Raw genomic sequence first — 16,051 nt, forward strand, 5'->3', positions numbered from 1 at the left:
GAAAATCAATACCTTTTCCTGTGTGTGTGGTGGCAGTGGTGGGGGATTGCCATCAACCCTAGTTTGCTTTCAAAGCAAAACACTCTATCATTGAACCCCCCCCCCCCATACACACCTCCACACACATACACACACACACACACTCTCTCTCAGCTATAGGCGCTCCCTGCTCCCTTTCCGTTGCTGCAACTGTTCAAACACTCATGCACCCTCACACCCGCATCTTTGAAACAAAGCGTGGCAAACACCTTTGTCTGCAGCCAGCTGTTTCGCTTGTGTAGTCTGAGGAAAGTGTGCAGTTTGAACACAGGACACACACACAGACATAACATAAACACACGCATGCATGCACGCACGCGCGCGCACACACACACACACACACAGGCAGACTTAATAAGAGCTTGGTGACTGTAAGGCCCTAAACTTACTGATGTCATTGGTACAGTGATGAGCAGGGCCCCTTTGGTATGCTGGCCACACACACACACACACACACACACACACACACACACACACACACACACACACACACACACACACACACACACACACACACACACACACACACACACACACACACACACACACACACAACACACACACACACACACACACACACACACACACACACACACACACACACACACCAGATACAAGGCCTTGTGTTCTGTTTCCTTTGGCAACGGAAGTTGAGTATTTAAGAGCACGGCGAGACAAAACAAATACCCTACGGCCTTTCACTCCTTTCTCACCCCCTATTCTTGTGTCTCTGTATGTTTTTCCCTGTCTCAGCATCTCCCTTTCTCCCCCCATGTTCCTCTCACCTAGACCTGTTCTCCATCATCTGCCGTTCTGTCCTTTTTTCCCCCCTCCCTCCGTCCTTTATTTCATCCTCTCTCTCCCAATGCCCTCTCTCTGCCCAGTTCGCACACTAACACGGCTCAGTGCCTCCCTGGACACACACCATTCTCCATGCTTATTGTTCCCCCCTGACAGCTTTTGTAGTCGGGAGAAAAAGTGACCTCTCCCTCCTCCTCCTCCTCCCTTCTCCCTCCATCTCCCAAATTCACCGTCTACCCCCTTCTTGCTTGCCTTCATCCCCCTCTTCTCCTTTTTTTATTTTACCATTGGCCCATACCACTACTGGTCCACACACACACAGACACACTCACATTCCACAAGCGTAAAGGTCAAAGGGTGCAGCTGCTTCAATAAAGAGATGGGGGAGGGGGAAAGGGGGGAAGAGATGGAGAGGGAGACGAGTTACTCATTTAGTTTTGTCCCTTTCTGCATTGGGTAGAAGGAGTTAGTGCATTTGGGGGGATGGGGGGGGGGGGGTGTTGGCTCGTTTTTGAGCTTGTTTTCCAGCATTTGGAATAGCAGTTGTTGTACCTCTTTCTCACACTCTGTGTACTCTCTTTGGCTGCAGCAGATGTAAACACAAGCGAATGGTTACAGCTATTTACCAGAAAGGATCCTTGGCTGTGTCTTCTTTGTATTTATGATGATTGGCTAATGGACAAAACCCTCCACTGCTTGGGTTTTGTCCAACTTACGTATAGGGCCGATGAGGCCTATTGTCCTATGTAGGAGTCACAGTGTCATATGCGACACTAGAGCTTTGTTACATTATTCCTTTATGTTATTAAAAGCCTAGTTTGTGAAACTTCATTTGGCATAAATTGAAGATAAAATAATTATATGTCACCTGATTGTTTTTCATCAGCTGAATCCCATTAAGCTTCTCTGTGGCTCAACTCCCCATCCTCCTGACACAAGCTCCCCCCCCAGTAATGAGTCAGATCTGCGACAGTCATCCTTCAACATCGAGTGATGAACCACAGTTAAATCCTTATCTTAATAACAGTATAAATTATAGCCTAAAGACAACAGATACTGGAAGTGAGGTGCGCTGTGTCACTTCAGCACGCGCCATTATCTTGAAGGAGCTTTTTTCGCTTGCCAACAGTCAGTGTAATATTCCTACAGGGAGAGACAGCGGATCTGCAGTTGTTTGAAACTGACACATTAACCTTTTTAAAACTGCCACTCTCCTATAAGGATTGATGTTTTTAATATCAGAAGCACAGTTGGGTGTTGGCAAAAGTATATTATATTTGATTTAATATCTTTAAAACACCTGACTGTGGATCAGAGTCTGCGTCCAGGGACTGCAAACTTCAAAATCAAGGAACGAGCCAGGAAAAACAGAGTGCCGGAGAAACTGATATAGTGTATGAGTAAAATATTGGCTCTCACCAACCGCTACTATACCTGCAGGAGCTAATGGGAGGCTCCCACAGCACAAGTGGTGTGAAATCCTTCTTTGATGGATTGAAAGGTGTCTTTAGGGAAGCAAAATCTCACCTTCTTGATCGTGTCAAAGGGTGTGGTGCTAACCAGGACGACCTCAGCGTGATCACACTCAGACTTGACTGAGTGAAAATTAAATCAGATTTCCTTTGAACGAGGCATGCTTTGAACTCTGCCCAGGCATCATTTAAAGAAAAGTCTCATGACACAATTTGATCGTGGAAATTTTGTGCAGGTAGAAAAATCCTCCTCCTCCTCCTCCCCACGGTTTGGCCCAAACTTTGAACTGAACATGAAAAAAACTTCCCAGTTCTTCATGCAACCCGTCAGCTTGTTATGCACACACTTCCTGGCGGCAGTGATGATGCATTAAAGACTTGAAATCGGTGTGACATGTACCAATTGGTATGATGAAAAACACTCCGTATCTTACATGTTTGCGAAACAGAACTTGTTAAGTCTTAATTGGGTTTGGTGCTACAGCACATAAAGTTGTAGCACATTTCTATTAAATTCCAGGTTGTAGTTGAAAGGAAACACATCAAATGCAGCAGTGGGTATGGGGAGTAAACGCTGTCTATTCCTCCTCGTCTGCGAGCAGGACAGGAATCCAGTTCCGCAACAGAAACACTGAACCCAGCTGGAAGAAATTCACATCCAGAATTACCAAGAACGCTTTGCGAGGGCTATCTGCATATTTTTTGTGCTTCAGTTGCTCAGCCTGTAAGAGGAGAGTTTTCATCTCGGTCGAAGAAATGTATGCAAATCAAGTTGTGGCACAAACAAGCCCCTCAAAGACGAGCACTGCTCATCCAAAAAGCAGCCCCCTTCATCACCGATTGCAACAGCAAAGCTGTTAAGACTAATCCAGCGAGTCTGGCACCATACACCCTAAAGCCCCGATGTAACTGGAGCTTTTTTTTTTTTTTTTTTTCTCATCTGATTTGAAAATCTAAGATGGAAAAGCTTTTCTCTTTCTTGGCTGTCAGTGATGTGGGTCTGCAATTATAAGAATTGCTCTAAACAGTCACATTGCACAAGGGGAGGGGGTTCATGCTGTTTTGTAAATATCAGGGGAAGAAATGAGGAAAACTTTCTTAATTCTGGATTTTCTCAGGTAGAAACCCGCTAAGTATATGTTTAATAACCACTGCACTTAGTTATACACAGTAGTCCTATTATTTTCTATTTTAAATAACATTCTATTCTTTTGCAACATTAAATCGGTCAATATGCAGTGATAGTTTCATCATTACTGTGAAGCTTTGTGTCCCTTTATGAATGTAAAGCGAAGCCGTTAAGACTAAATAGAAACGATAAGCTTCTTCTCGACCGATGCAAATATGTCTTCACTTTCCCGATTCGTCCACTTTGTGTATTTTCCTCCTTAAACATATACTGTCATCGAGTCGAGGCCCTGGTGTCTTGCTCAAGGACACTTGCAGCAGGGTGGATGTTTGTGAACAAAGAAACCACAATCCTGCAGCTGAAGCATTGTGGCTCCTCTCTAACCACAAGACCACCCTGGCACCAGCTACACACAGACTCTTTGTTAGGAGGCAAAGGAATTCCTTCAGTTTTTTCACCATGAACCTGAAATCTAAGTCGATTTTTGTCATCTATACATATGTATATAAAAGGGATTCCTGCTAAAGTGTCGGGTGAAACAATAGAAAAGTGTTTTGGAAATAAACTTCAGTCATGAAAGACCCATATATTAGTACACCAAGATTGTTTTGCTTGGCCAGATTGGAATTCCTCTGAAAATGTGGTTTATGTAAAGTTATACTTGGGTTTGTTTATTGTCTCCGTGTGCCTGTGTGCGAGGGTGGAGAGTGCAATATCACGCTGTGATGTATTGATGTATTTTTCTTGAGATTGAGCGTGTAGGTGACGGTGACGCCTGGACGCTACTTTCGCAGTGTAATCTGTTACCTGGGTGAAAAAACGTAATCGCTGACATAGCTCTGTCCAAGATTGAGGCATCACAGCGTGGTTACTATCAGAGTTTACTTTTGATTCCTAGATACGTAACAGATGTTAGAGATAATGTTACACATCGCAGTGCAAAACAACGCTTTTGTGTTGCTTTGGTAACTCCTCGCTGCATTAAGCAAGTGTGCTTCCAGAGTTCAGTTTGCAACCTCTTAAGTTACTAATGCAGCATTAGCTAATGACTTGCCTTTTAATATAACGCAGCCACAGTTAGTCTCAGCATTGTAAACTAATTAGCCGGACATGCAGTGAATGTTGGGAGCGAGTTTCAACTTTTGAACTCTAGTTTTTTTGATCTCAGGAAGCTTTGATCGGGCCATCGCTGACTGTGGGAGCAGTTTGAAGAAGCCAACTTCATGTCACTGCTCTGTGCAACAGAATCTTGTGTTAGTCTTACTCTTATAACGCTAAATTAAATCAGCCATAAGCAGAGGCAGAGCAGAACGTTTGCCCCCTCTGCACCGAGGAAGGCTGCTATCCACTTGGTGATATTAACAAGTAAATCATCTGAAATTAACAGCGTTATATCCTCCAGCCAAACACATACACACACACAGCACCGCCTCCCCTCCCAACCCCAAACCAACCCCCCAACTGTGCGACCAAGCCATTTCCTAACCGTTTTTTCCACTACATCCCTCCCTCTGCCTCTCTCTCTCCCTCCATCCACTCTGCATTTGCAGCTGCACTTGTCATCAGGCCTCTTATTAAAATGTGATATTGTTCTTACTGCGAGAAAATGAAAAGATTCAGGAACAGGGGAGAAAAAAACCGAAAGAAAGAAAAGACAAGTGAGAGTCAGGTGGTGAAAGGAAAACAAGGCAGAGACTGAATTAGACTCATTCTCATTTCAGCCCTTTGCCCCCTTCCATTGATCTCTACACGCCTCCGTGTTTTACGTGTTCCCATGAAGTCATAGTGTGGTCTGATAGAAGGTACGGCCAATCCAACCTTTGACCACAACAAACCATGTCTGCAGTCTCTTGTACATACGCGCCCTGGTCTCCTATAGATCTGAAGATGTTTTGAACGCTTCAGTAGTCCCACAGTACACAATAGCGATAATGATATAACAATGGCTGACCATGGCTTTCTTCTAAGGAATGTTGAATCTCTGGCAAAAACAGGTTGGGTCTGCTCATGTAATGACATATCACGTTCTTGAAGGGACGTCTCTCTTTAAGCAGCCCGTCGCAAAAAAACGAGAAAATTAGAAATTGGATTGAGTCTTAGAAAGTTACAGCTGGAGAGTGGAGGTGCAGAGAAAAAAAAAAGAAGAGGCTGCCAGCATGTGCACAGTAAAATCATGGATTTTCTGCTGATAATTTGTCCTCGGCTGAGGTTTAATTACTCTCTGGCAGAGCTAACTGTCCGCCTCCAGCTCTGACCACACACCGAAAGGTCTTTGCATCCAATCAAACAGCTTGACCTTCTAACCTTTCATCTCTTCTCCAATCATGACATGACATTTCAGGTCTGTCAGGTGTGAGCCATCCCTGCACTCTGTGCCGCTCTTCCTCCCCGAGGGTGTTAAGATGCTGCACTACATTAATCATGGAGACATTGTAATCGCAGCAGTTTTCCCCTCTTATTCAATATGCAGGTTCCTGGGCATATTTCTTTGATTTAGAGTGCTGTCTCCTTCTTTTCCCATTTCCACTCTTCTCTTATCCTTGACCTTCGCTCATTCCCATGGTAACTGTGTCTTACTTGAGGATTGTTCTGATGGTAAGTCAAGTGGGCCAATCCTTGGGTTTTTAAGTTGCGCATCAGCGACAAAGCTTTTCAAAATCTAATTTAAGGGATTATCTCTCTATTGATTTCACTTAAAACTGATTCTTTTCTCTTCCCATCCCTCTGCTGCGGCGATAAAGTATCAGCGAAGGCAGTTTGTGTGTGTGTGTGTGTGTGTGTGTGTGCGTCTCAACTTATCAAGCTTTCCTTCCTCCGTGGACTTGAAGGGGGAGGCTCAGTCGTCTCACTTGGTAACACACTCTCGCTCGCAGTCTGTGCGTGTTCATCTCTGTGTGCTTGTGCGTGTGCCGTTCCAACTTTTGGCGCCTATCTGCATCTGTCTGTGTGCGCTCATGCGGCGGGCACGCACACACACACACGCGCGGCTATCATCCTCTGTGGCATTAATATTCATCTGTGTGTGCATTGAGCAGAACAGATTAGCAGGAGTAATGATGAGCATGTAATGATAAGGGGACCACAGCAATCCTGACAATCAAAACAGGCCTACTTTAAACCCAACTCGAAAGAAGCAAGCCGACTCATAATACATCCACTGGATTAGCATTAGTTCCTCTTTTAAGGAATATGGATGCTGGCTTCCATGGATTATACATTATTATATATAGTATATATATATATATATAGTACGAGTCAGTGCAGACAGTTGGAGCTAGTTCTATGGTTTGTGAGACTATCATTCTTTCTCAATGTTATTGAAGCACTATGAGCACCTTAAATATGATCACTTTGCATAGCAAAGGAAAATCTCAATCCATTCTCTATACCAGCTGAGCTGCCTTGGCGGAGGTCTGCGCTCTCGGAGTGCTTTTCTAGTTATTTTTGCAGCATTTTCCTTAAGAATTATTAAATAACACATGCATAAAAAGTTCTAATTCATTTATCAAATGCATCTCTTGTTGGAAACAGGCTTTAGAGCATCGGTTCTCAAAGTGCGGCCCGCGAGCCAATGGCGGCCCACAGAAACATTTCTGGCGGCCCGCAATGAATTACAGTTGATAGTTTTAATCCAGGAGCTTCTAAGCTTGTTAAATGTATATTGGACATTACTGGATACAAACCAATAAGTATAAACTGTAGAACTGCAATCTGGTCTTTAAAATTATTACAAATAGGATTTCTTTCTGTTTTTTTTTTCTTTGACGCCCCTCAGTCCAATGTTGGGTCCCTAAATTGGCCCTCAGGTATCAAAACTTTGAGAACCCCTGCTTTAGAGTCTCCACACACTCTAAAGCCTAAACTGCACGACTCTGGACTGTGGTTTAAAACATGGAGACATGCTTTGTACACATCTACACAGCAAAGTAAGACCATGTGAATATAATACATTCTACGGCGGCGGACTAGATTAGCAGTTAGAGCGTGGTTTCTGTCTGTTTACTGTTTGCCAGTCTGCACTGAGCTCGGCCTCAGTCACAGTGACAGGTTGTCATGGTGGAGGCACTGACAAGTCTCCACCAAGATCAAAGTGGCAGCGCATAAGGTCACATTTGGTATCTGTTTTGCCGTTCGTTGAGTTGTTTGGGGAGTGTGTGTCCGTGTGTGTGTGTGTGTGTGTGTGTGTCTGTCTGTGTAATGTAATCTACTCTCACACATCACAGATCAAAGGGCAAAGGCAGCCACCTAGTCGTCGTACCCACAGGCCACCCTGGTGGCACACAATGCTCTTGAAGGAGGACCTTACACACACACACACACACACATGCGCACACACACAGATGAGACAAATTTTGGAAAGGATGCTAACAGTTACCATAGAAACATGCCACAAAGCTAGATGGAGTGGTGGGGGGAAACGGAGGAGGAAGAGGGATGTGGAGAGGCAGACAGCGAACAGAATCAGCTCTGTCAATACGTTGCCAAGCAACACTCAACACTAACGAAGCCGGGGTTTGATAACTTGTTGATAACACCAGTGGGAGAGCCAGTGTGTGTGTGTGTGTGTGTGTCTGAAATGGCAGTGTTATTAGCGGAGGCAATGAAAGAGCCCCTGCTGAGACAAGCCCACAGCAGAGATAAGGGGAGAGGACCTTCTATCAAAGGCAGGGTTACCAGTGGGCCTCAGGAACTCTCCCTCTTTCTCTCACTCTCGTAGTCACTCACACACACACACACACACACACACAGACATGCAAACACACAGAAGAAAGACCTCAGCAGACCCTCACACAATAATGAATCACATGACCCAAAGAGTGGTGCTTAAACATTTTTGTTTGTTTTTTTATTCAACCTTTTTTTTTCCAAACCAGGAATGTACTAGTTTTTTTCCTCTCTTTAGAGGTGTGTTTGGGAGGAGGTGAGAGGGGAAGGGCGGGGGGGGGGGGGGGAATGGGGAGGCAGAGGGACGGGAGGGGAGAGTGTTCTGGGGGTGGACATCATGAGTGGACATGGGATGAGGAGGAGAGAGAGAGGAAGAGGAGGAGGAGAGGAACACAAAAAAATAACCCTTCTCACATAGAGATGTCCCAAATACAAAGTCTCAACACATCACATATGAGAGTCACCTTGCTCTATGGCCTCCGCTCGCTGGCTATTGGCACAAAGGAAACACATGGACACATCCACACACATGTACGCACACATTTTCACCCGATGGAGGTGAGGGGAGCTCGATGGGAGCGGCTTTGTTTCTCTCCCTCCTTCCCTCAGAAACAGCACTCTCTTCTCTTTTCAACACGACACCCCGGCGGCCACGTCGTCCATGGTTTTAAGAAAAGCCAACACGTCGAGTTGACCCGTCAAACACAAACAGTGAGAACCACAGACAACGACTTTGAAAAAGAAACATCGACATGTAAATCAAACGATAAAAACAACCGAGAGTCCAAAAGATACTTGACATTCTGCTGAGAGGGAGAGCGAAAAATGGACTGAAAACAGGGCAGTGGGCGTCTTTGTCACGAGTCGCCGCCACAAAGTCAGACGAGTTTTGCTCCGTCCTCCCCCTTAGAGGCGTAGAGCAGCCATTTTAAGCGCAAAATACTGTCATTTTGGATTGGAGTGCTCCAAGGAGTTGCAGATGGCGTTGAAAAGAGAGTAACAGACACTTCATTTTGGCTTGGAGGATAACTTTAGGTTCTCTGAGCATGTTTAAATAGACACAGACTGAACACTTTTACATAAACAAAACCAGAAATAAAACGACGACACGAGTCGGTAGTTGTACCAAAAATAAAAGAACTCAAGGTGTTCTCTCATTTCACCTTTGAAATTGATTGATACAGTCAAATGCAATCCGAACGTATTCATGGTACAAAAACATATCTGAACATCATCATCATCATCATCATCATCATCGTGTGTTGAACAAAGTCAATTTGGACGAATGTGACACTTAAGTATGAAATATGTCTCATTATAATGTTATACTGATACAAAACACAGCTGAGAAATGTCGAAAGGTCCAGATTTAACACTGGCTTCACACGGAAAAACATGGCTACGTCACTTTTAAACCTTATGTATGTGTCTGCGTGTGTGTGTTTGTCTAAAAAAAAACAACGAAACAACAAAAAAAAGAAGAGAACACAAGCTTAAGCTCGCCACTGCCACCCAGTTAACACATAAGCCATAAACATGTTTGAGCAACACAAAACAGAGCTTCATTAGTATGCACATGAGAAGATATTGCACCTCTGAACACAGCGCTGTTATTGCCCTCGGAGGTTGAGGTGCTGGGCACTGGTGTGTTGAAATGTGTGTGTGTGTGTGTGTGTAAAAGAGCGGAGAGAACACAAGCCTTCTTTCATCCCCTCCCATGTCCATTGGGTTAGTCTTAATCACAGAAATACAGAGTCATATGAAAGCAATCAGCGCTATTTTCCTTCTCTTTTTTTTCCCCGTCAAGTGAAGGTGAAAGAGTGTGTGTGTGTGGTGTGTGTGTGTGTGAGAGAGAGGGAGAGCGAGTGGGAGTGAGAGAGAGAATGTGTACCATTCAGAGCAATCAGTATGCATTTGTGACAGTCATTAAAAGGTGTGAAATTTGTGTTCGGATGTGTGTGTGTGTGTGTGTCAAACAGAGAGAAATAGAGAATACTGATTGCCTGGGTGTTTTTCTCTTGAGCGTGTTTGCAATGAGTGTGTGCTACTGACATAATATAGAGATGCATTTTTTTCCCCAACACAAATGCCTCATGTTAATGTAAAGTTTGACCCGAGTTTAACACTGAGTGTGTGTGTGAGAGAGAGAGAGAGCATGTGATGGGATCTCTCCTTTCCATCGTTAGAGTTCAACTCCAAATCTCCTCCGGTCCGTCTCCTTCGTCCAGGACGCTCAGACCTCCTCCGTTTGAAGGAAAAGGTGTCTCTTTAATCTGTTCCTTTCCTTCCCTGGGATCCTTCCTTCATCTCTCGCTCCTGCCGCTCCCGTCCTCTCCGCCCGTACGCTTCGTTTTCTTCAGTGTGCGATTCCTTCACAGTCTTTTCTCTCCTCGTCTGCCTCCCCATTTTCTTTTTTTAAAGTTCTGCATTCAGACGCTGCTTTCTTCGTCCTCCCCAGACAGCACTCTCTCTTGCCCTGTTCTTTTTCCTTTATTCTTCTTTTTTTATTTCATCCCCAACAACCCCCCCACCCATCCCACCCCACCCCACCCCCTCGCTACCTCCCCCGAGCCCCTCACTTCTTTTCAATTCTGTGTTTCAAAAAAAACAAAAATAAAAAACAGAAGCATTTGAAAATAATAATAATAATAAAAAAAAAAACTTTCATAGATGGTTCTACCTCAACACTTCCACAAACGAGGTCTAAACTTCAAAACTACAGCATAGTACAAGGAGCTATAAAAATATACACAGAGTTCAGAGACCCTAGGGGGGAGGGAGGGGGAGGAGAGGGAGGGCGAGGTGGTGGATGAGCAAGGGAAGAGAGGAAGAGAGAAACAACCTCTGATCGCCCAGGAAATTTGGAAAAAGGGATTAAATTAATATGCAACCGAGGGGGGGGGGGGGGGGGGGAAGGAAACAAGGTTGTTCTAAGTTGTGAAAAACAAAACAGCAGATTAAAAATGTCTATCAACAGAAGTGTAGTTTATCAGAGCGGGTAAAAATAATAAAACAATAGAAAAACTGAAGAAAACATCTAGAAATTATTTACTGGATATTCATATATATAATCTATAAGTGTCGATAGCGATAAAAAATCTCACTTTTTTTTGATATTCGCTCACTATTTTGTGTTTTGGTATTTAAGACAAGTCTAAAGAACGCACGCACGCACACATACACACAGTGTCACTTGCACACAAAGCTTGCACACACACACCGACTAAAACACACGCGCGTATGCAACCTGCTGCACTGAAGCACGGCACCTGCACACACATCTAATGTGGAGCAGCGGTGCCATAATTATTATCCAAGTCCTACACACACACACACACACTCACTCAGCCGCACACAGACACACAAACAGACAAACAAACACACACATTATTAAAATATACAAGATTCTGAGTGTCACCAATTGGTCAGACCTCCTCAGGCTAAGGCCCGGGCCTGGTCACGTGACCGCTGCCCAGGCTTGTTGATTGGCTGAGTCCTGAGGCCCCTGTTTACTCAGGAGTAACAGACACTAACAAACTAGAAACCTATGGATGAGTTAGTGGCAGGGGCCGCTCTCTCACGGGCAGGATGGTGGAATAGGCAAGTTTGGCCTCTGGGAGTCAGAATTCTCCGGGCGCTGAATGGGTTCATGGGTGTGTTTTTTTTTTTTCCTCCACGTTTGCCGTTGCAGTTCTTTTCTTTTAGCCTTTTTAAAAAAAAAAACACTGCATGTCCCAACGCCAGGTCCATACTCCCGAGAAAAAGAGTGTGTGCGGTACATACATACTGGCATTTCGGGGAGGGAACAACTCTTCTATTCATCAAAAGGTGGGGGCGTTTAGCTCCGAGTTAACGAGAAGGGGGGCACTTAGAGCCTCTTGCCCATCGGTGAGGGCCTTGTTAAGGAGGGCTATGTATGAATATGACATCGCCCTCGACACACACTGTGTGGCCAAGTTGTGTGAGAATGGGAAGGGGTGTCTTATTCAGCGAGGAACACAACTGCGGCCAGGGGTGTGGGCTCTCGGGGCAGTGAATGGGGTCCATGGTACAATACTGGCAGTATTGAGGGGTTATTCAGGGTCGAAGCTGAGATGGCGAGCTTTGCTGTGGGTTCATTCGGAGCAAGGGGTTTGTCGGTAATGGGTGGAGGGAGGCGGGTGAGTCCAATCAGCCGGAGCAGTGGCCGTCTCATACTTTATAGTAGATGTTGGCCGGGCTCTGAGGCGGCATCTCCTGGACGATGTAGACGGGGTGTCCGTAGTCCCCGCTCACCTTCTCGTAGTGTGGGCAGTACGCGGAGTCCGACGTCCGCAGCGGGATGATGATGTCGCTGGGCTCGGAGCCGTTGTTGTTGGAGCTGCTGATGCCCCCGCCACCGCCGCGCTTGGGGCTGGTGAGCGAGGACAGCGACAGCGGAGGGTGGTGGGTGTCCGAGTGCTTGGCGTGCCGCCGTCGGTAGCACACGATGCAGATCACGGCGGTCACCAGGAGGAGGAAGGCGCCGCCTCCCGCCGCGCCGGCGATGACGGCGATATTTGACGGTTGAAGGGGCCCGTTCTCGCCGCCGCCCTCGCCCCCGAAGCCGTTGGGTCTTTGAGACTGAGTGGAGTTTCCGGAGGCGCCTGAAAGAAATCACAGAACTATCTTAATCCAATATCCACATTATTACGAGCTGCTTAAGCACAGCGCTTCCCTTCGGCCCATATGATTTTTTATATGCATATTAATGATCAGAAATACAGCGGGGTAATAACACAGTCCGCTTTCACAATTTGTGTTTTCATGAGCCTTTAAATAAACATACCGATCCTTATGGCTCTGCACCACAATAACATGAGTAATGGTGCTGGTGAATCCTGCAGGGACTAAACCCGGGTGGAATGCAGTAAGCATGCACAAATCTCACAGAAGCTTATATGTGGGTTTTTTATTGATGTGATGAAGTGGACAAGAGTGCACATAAAATAAAATGAAAGAATGTCAGCAGACTGGATGCGCGCACCATATACTCCTGTGGACAGCCACAGTTATGTATCAAGGTAACACACTCTATTTCCCTAACCCTAACAACTATATTTACTTAGCATTACAGCTAGCCACATAAAGAAGGCCTCCCCGCTCCGTTTCTACCACCAGACCACACAGTCTGCCTGCCCGCTGGCCTTCCTGTCCGTCTTTTTATCGGCGCGTCTGTTCATGAAACTGTCCGTCAAAAACTATTTTTCTGCCCGTTTGTCTGCCGGCTGCTCTCTCTCGCTCTCTCTCTCTCTCTCTCTCTCTGAGTGTTGTTTGTCTGCCTGAAACCTAAGATCCTCACAGGCTCCTGACACACAGCTCTCTCTGCAGGAGGTCAGGTCAGAACTCAGCAGGTTGATGATGGTCTGGATGTGTGTACGTGCGTCACAGTGTGTGTGTGTTTGTAGCGTCGGGGAGTAGGGGTGGGGCTCTCTGGCACCGGACCGTGTGCATTTGTGTGGTGAATCGGTTAAGGCCAGTAATGCGAGGCCCTGCTATACAGAGCGTCTGGATTGGCCTATCATTATTCTTGGCACACTTCCTTTTCTTTTCTCTCCTCTCCGTCTGTCCGTCTCCCTTGTGTCTCCTCCTCTTCCTTGCTCTATCTTCGGGTTATTTTCGCCATAATGACCTACCTTGCTCTGAGCTCAGCGCTTAGCAACTCAGATGCACATATGGACAAATGCACATTTAAAATATAGATGTACACAACCGGGCCGACAAACACGCCTCACGCCCCTGCTGCTGTAGGCCCCCTGTTGCGCCGGACTGACGGGGGAACAAAGTGCTAATGCCGGATGTCGATTACAGTCCCCTCTCCTCTACTCTATGCTTTCTTCATCCGTCCATTAACCCAGCATCCCTCATTCTCCATCTCCATTATGGTCTCTGCCCTTTCAACAGTTCTCTGCTTCCTTCAGCTTTGTTTTTCTCTCCTCAAAGAAGTTGGTGCCTTCTTTTGTGACCTACTTCCTCCAAGGTTAAATTTTGAGTTTTAAAAATGGGGTGGAGAAGAAGGAACGAGGCCGAGGGTGACATCACTGTAGCCAGTTGATCATTTCCACACTTTTGGAGGACATTCCTCCTTGTTTGATTCAAAGAGCATTGTTAAGGCTGTCGTTCTCCTTGATGCAAAAGCCTGATTTTGTCATTTTCGGAGTCTGTCCGTGTTCCCAACAGGTTGTGACAAGGTTTTAATAATTAGCAAAAGTAATTCTTATCCACCCTGACACTTAAGACTGCACAAGACTATGCTGTTGTATCTTCATGTACCCACTTGGTTCTGGTGTTTTATCAGCTGCTGTGGTGATGATGCCCCCTCACATGCCTCTGTCAGGTCTCACACCAGGAGTAACAGGAGCGGTTTTGTACACACCTGTTACCTTTGCAGGGGGGTTTAAGACAATATATGAATATATATATGTATATATGTATATTCATATATTGCCTTAAACCTTCATTTGCAGGATGTTAACGTCTAACAGTTACCGTATTGCCTTATTTCTGAGCGCTTACACGTGGTGCCAGGATCTATGGGATATTAGTTTGGTATTTTCGTAGAGTCTGCACGCAAAGTCCCGCTGCTTTGGTTATTATCGCCGTCGTTGTTCAGGCAACAATCAACTGGAATTTGCGAGTGAGCGCTGAAAAATGTCAATAAACTCAATCAGCTGGAATTCTTTGATAATGAGGGGGAAAAACAGGCGGAAATCTAATGACTGTAAGACTCCTCCGTCTTAAGCTTGAAGAAGTGCTCTCCCTCTCTCTCTGATATTTGTTTACGTCCCTCGAGAAGATCAGACGAGGCGAGCGGACCAAACCGAATAAAGCAGCGGCACTCCACGAGCCGAGATGGTCTCGAGTGTATTCGCAGTAGGATTAGAAAATTCTGTTGCGTGCGTCGGGAGTCAAAACACTGATTTCAGATAAGTGGTAAAGTGTGTATTAATATGTCCTTGTCTGGCTGTCAGAGCTGTGTGAAATCCCTCATTGTGTGTGCGTGTCATGTAAATCAGTTGTATAATGTGTTATGTAGAGTACAAACAATGTATGCTATTGTCGTGCAGTTCCCACATAGAGTTGTCACTCGCGCGTACAGTATATGTGAGGTATGAACAAATGACTGGATAGTGTGCAAATGCTCCGATTCACACATTTAGTATCGCGCACAGATTCACCAGCGAAGAACAAAAGGAGAGACCGACTCGCATTCTCTCTCCTCCGCTGAATGAATTTGAGATAGAGCATGAATCCAGCCTCTCTCCATTTTCATCTCCTCGTTCTATATTCCCCTCTCCTTTTTTTGTGCTTTTCAATTATTCTTTTATTTCTGTCCTTATGTGCCTCCCACTTCCACCCACTCTGTTCCATTACTCCCCAGTGTCTCCTCTTTTCTCTCCCCTCATCTTTCTGTAATTCTGATCTTTGTCTTCCTCTCTCTTTCTCTCTTTCTGCGTCTATCGACAGAACTACAGAATCCAGACCGCCCCAAACTAATGACAGTAATAACTCTCTGAAATGTCGCCGCTGGTCTAGCCTTTTCTCTCGCTGCCCTCTCTCCCTCTCTCCCTCTCTCTTTCTCCTCATGCCTCTTGCTTCTTCCCTTTCTCTTTTTCTTGTCCTTCTCCCAAGGTAGCTATTAGCCATCCATTCCCCGCCTGCAGCACTTAGCTCCGAGGGCCGGGCGCAGAGATGAGAAGAGGGATATAGAGCAGGGAGTGGAAGAGAGAGAGAGAGAGAGAGAGAGAGAAAGATATGGCATTAAATAGAGAGATCCACAGATGTCACCGCTGCACATTCTCCATCTGTCGCCTTATCCCCTCCCCTCTCCCCACTGCTTTTTCTTTTTATCTACCAGCCTTTGCTTATTTCCTCCTTCCATTTTGTGGATGGATTCACTGTGGATTATCTCCATTCGGTCTGCTGC

At 45.6% G+C, this 16,051-nt stretch overlaps 1 protein-coding gene across 1 annotated transcript in view; it reads right to left on the bottom strand.

Annotated features, from left to right (window-relative positions):
- Positions 1-12,297: 12,297 nt before the first annotated feature.
- Positions 12,298-16,051, bottom strand: part of efnb3b (ephrin-B3b) — a gene marked incomplete at both ends in the record, with an annotated part of 80,389 nt that continues 76,635 nt past the window's right edge. Inside the window, one exon of the mRNA XM_083904814.1 lies at positions 12,298-12,731. Within this exon, the coding sequence (XP_083760940.1) occupies positions 12,298-12,731 (434 nt within the window). The remainder of the gene's footprint in view (positions 12,732-16,051) is intronic.

Source organism: Microchirus variegatus (genome assembly GCF_963457635.1).
Source record: "Microchirus variegatus genome assembly, chromosome: 2".
Taxonomy (NCBI): Eukaryota; Metazoa; Chordata; class Actinopteri; order Pleuronectiformes; family Soleidae; genus Microchirus; species Microchirus variegatus.